The 3,710-nt window shown below is 44.7% G+C and overlaps 1 protein-coding gene and 1 long non-coding RNA gene across 3 annotated transcripts in view; both read left to right on the top strand.

Moving 5' to 3' along the window:
* Window positions 1-76, top strand: part of LOC111815156 — a 696-nt gene extending 620 nt beyond the window's left edge. Inside the window, exon 3 of the long non-coding RNA XR_002819933.1 lies at window positions 3-76. This is a non-coding gene — a long non-coding RNA (uncharacterized LOC111815156). The remainder of the gene's footprint in view (window positions 1-2) is intronic.
* Window positions 1-3,489, top strand: part of CUNH11orf70 (chromosome unknown C11orf70 homolog) — a 30,383-nt gene extending 26,894 nt beyond the window's left edge. The window contains exons 6-8 of one of the 2 annotated variants that reach the window (XM_004626154.2): window positions 1,089-1,155; window positions 2,740-3,363; window positions 3,417-3,489. In XM_004626154.2, the coding sequence (XP_004626211.1) occupies window positions 1,089-1,155; window positions 2,740-2,868 (196 nt within the window). In that variant the 3' untranslated portion in view covers window positions 2,869-3,363; window positions 3,417-3,489. The remainder of the gene's footprint in view (window positions 1-1,088; window positions 1,156-2,739; window positions 3,364-3,416) is intronic. The other variant, XM_023709446.1, reaches the window with a different exon arrangement.
* Window positions 3,490-3,710: the final 221 nt, after the last annotated feature.

Genomic DNA, 3,710 nt, shown 5'->3' with positions numbered 1-3,710 from the left:
AGGTGCACACTCACACACGATCATTACCTCAGGTATGGCCCACCTGTGCTTCCCCCCCAAGTGCACACTCACACACAATTAGGTATGGCCCTCCTGTGCCTCCACCCCAAGGTGCATACTCACACACGATCATTACCTTAGATACGGCCCACCTCTGCCTCCACCCCAGGTGCACACTCACACACGATCATTACCTTACGTACGGCCTGCCTGTGCTTCCCCCCACAGGTGCATACTCACACACAATTAGGTATGACCCTCCTGTGCCTCCACCCCAGGTGCACACTCACACACGATCATTACCTTAGGTATGGCCCGCCTCTGCCTCTACCCCAGGTGCACACTCACACACGATCATTACCTTAGGTATGGACCGCCTGTGCTTCCCCCACAGGTGCACACTCACACACACACTTCTTCGTGGCTTTCAGATGAGGTTGTTGGCTTAACAGTCAGAACCAGGTTTTCTGCCTGCTGTTTACCTGTATGACCAAGACACCTGCCTGTTTCCTCATTGTCCGGTGTTTCTGTAAAGGCACAGTGTAGTTCCTTGGGACTGCAGCGTGTAATCCAAGCCAGTTGGTGATGTGGTTCCTGTAGACCTCTTGGGTTCGTGATATAGTATCAAATACAAACATGTAAGTTTTCTGAGATCAAGATGTAGCTTCATATTCAAGTTTATACTTACATGAACTTTTTGTCCTTTCATTCCTTTGAAGAATTGTTACTAAATTAGTGCTGGCAGTTGCATCAGTGGTGTCTAAGAAATCAAAGTTGATCAGTCACAGCTCTTCTTGCTGTGTGCGGGCCCACTCGAGGTTTCCTGCCAGTCAGTGCCTCACTCTCCTCAGCACCAGCCTTCCTTCTCTGACCCATACCCTCGCATTGCCCTTTAGCCTTAGGCTATATATTTCTAAATCTTCCATCTTTTTTTTTTTTTCCCCAATACGATGGAATTGAACTCAGGACCTCACCTTTGCCAGGCAGGCACTTATGCAGCTGAGCTATATCCCCACCCATTCTAAATCTTTCATTAAATGTGTTTCAACTATTGTTACATTTAAAATAGACCTTTTACTCTTTTTTAGTGTTCGGAAACATCCTCAAACCAAGAAAATACAAATTACTTCTTCTGTCTTTAAAGTTACAGCCTATGTAAGTAGTGATTGAAGTTTGCAACAAAAGTAATTACTTATTATTACTGAGGTTGTTACAGCAGGGTGTGTTGGTATAGTCTGTAACGCCTGTAACCCTAGCTTTCTGGGAGGCCAAGGCAGGCCCAAGCCTGGCATGAGATTCTTAGGGACCTAGTGAGACCCAGGCTCAAAGTTTTTAAAAAATGGAGTGGAGCTGGGGATGTAGCTCACTCCAGACACCAGGGTCTATCTCTGTACCAGAAAAGAAAGCAGCTGGAGTTGCAGTTAACATACTGTGAGAGGGCTGGCCAAGTAGCTCAGCAGGTTGGGACACCTGCAAGCCAGTCAAGGGCCCCTTTCAATCCCTGGGCCTGCCGTGCCAGCCCCACCCTGAGGCACTGAGACAGCAATTGAGACTGGGCGTGGTGTCAGCACCTGTAATCCCAGCTCTTGGGAGGTTGTAAACAGGAGGATCACTACAAGTCTAATCAAGTAGTGAGACCCTGAACACCTTGTAAACCCTTCCCTAAAATACACACACACAAAAAAAAAAAAAACCTATGGGAACCAGGAAAAGGATAAGTACACAGTAATGGATGTTTATTCAAATTAAAAGTTGAATGGCCACGTGTGGTGGCACACACCTGTAATCTCAACACTTGGGAGGCTGACACAGGAGGATCACTTGGTGTTCAAGGCCAGCCTAGGCTACATAGCAAAACATCCAAAATTAAAATTAAATAATACCTGATAGGTATCTTTTGTGTAGAGACCGCTTTTTCCATCGCTCGCCTTCTGTTGTCTGTGTCTAACAATAGTCCTCACTTAGGGTAGAGGGAAATCTGTGGCAGGTGAAGAACAGCATGGTTACCTTCTCCGGCCGCTGCAAGTTCTAGAGCAAATAAGTCATGAATGTCTTTATATTGTGCAATCTGCTACTTGAATTTTAGCATCAAAAGGCATCACATGTAAGCAGTTTCTGAGTATCTTTAATCACTTAACAAGTATTTATTAAATATTTACTGCACTTCAGCTAGAGTTCTGGGCTGTCGCACAGTGATAAAAGGAATACAGTCCCTGCACTCCTGAGATGTGGGGACCTGGCTCTAAGAGAAAACGGGGCCTCATGCGAGGGCATTATAAATTCCAGGCCAGCCCCTGTCTCAGCCTTCCCCACAAAGCTAAGTAAAATAAAACAAAGATAGGAGAAAATTGCTAGACAGTTTGAAAATATTAGCATATCAAAAGCACCTTTTAAAAAAGGATTTCCCTTTGGAGTATAAATTTCTTAAGAACACAAATATATGAATATATATATTACATAATGTAGTACATACATAGTATGTAGACTAATTTGTAATATAATACATAGATTATACTGTTAATATTTTTAAATGTTAGCTACCAATTTTCAAACATTTTGGAGGAGGCGTACCAGGAATCAAACTCAGGACCTCTCACTTGCCAGGCAGGCGCTGTGCCACTAGCTCTACCGCAGCCCTGCAAAGGTTTCTGTATATTTCACCAGAAAATATATAGTAGTCAAATATGCTAATTATTTAAATTTAGTTGCATACTAAGTGACTTAGGTTTGTCTTTGCAGGATTCTACTGGCGTGTGCTACCCTTCAACAAGGAGTCACGAACAGACGTTTTCGTATCTTATTGTGGATCCTATCAAGCGTCATGTTAACGTTTTGTACCATTGCTTTGGTGTGGGGGAGATGTCTTGATGTTCTTTTGTTTTATCTATATCTACTGTGTTTTATCATTTTTGTATTTTAATACTAACTCAGGGACAAATATTTACTTTGTAGATGAGTTGAAGTAAAACATAAAGAGATGCTTAGGAATGAAAGAAAACACCAGGATGCCTTTGTCAAAATTTGTCTGGCTAACAAATTTTTATTCAAATAGGAATCCCTAAGATAATTGATAGGTGAAACATTGTGAAATTTTTACAGAAAGTCTCATTCATCTTTGGTCAGATGAGAAGCCAAATGGCACACACCCCTGTAATCCCAGCCCTTGGCTGGCTGAGGTGGGGAGGCCACTGAGTGCAGGCTGCATGGACTGTGCACAGGCCTGATGTCAGCCAACGAAGGCGGAGGTGGGGGCACCAGGGCAGGGCGGGGGGATGCGCTCCAGTAGAGCACCGGCCTGGCATGCCGCACTCCAGCATGGCCTCTCCCCAGGTTTCCAGGGGAGCTGGCAGATTTTTATGTTAGGTTTTTAAACTTGAATTTCCATTACTATTTGTTTTTCTAAGGCTCATATCTAGGGGCTGGGGCGTAGCTCAGGGCTCTAAGTGCCTGCCCGATGAGCTTAAGGACCCATTTTTTTCTTTTCTTTTTGGCGGAACTGGAGATTGAACTCAGGCCCTTGCACTTGCCAGGCAAGCACTTATTCTACTGCGCCATCTACCCAGTCCCAGGGACCCATCTTGTGTGGAACTGCAGGCATGCTGTGCTGGCCATGGAAACTGGGTATGGTGGAGTACACCTGTAATCCCAGCACTGGGAGGCTGAGACAGGAGGCTCACTATGAGTCCAAGCTATGTAGTGAGACCCTCCAC

This window comes from Octodon degus, unplaced genomic scaffold, assembly GCF_000260255.1.
Source record: "Octodon degus isolate 3935 unplaced genomic scaffold, OctDeg1.0 scaffold00012, whole genome shotgun sequence".
Classification (NCBI taxonomy): Eukaryota; Metazoa; Chordata; class Mammalia; order Rodentia; family Octodontidae; genus Octodon; species Octodon degus.
Note: the sequence above shows the minus strand (reverse complement) of the source record. Positions and strands in the feature narration are given on the sequence as shown.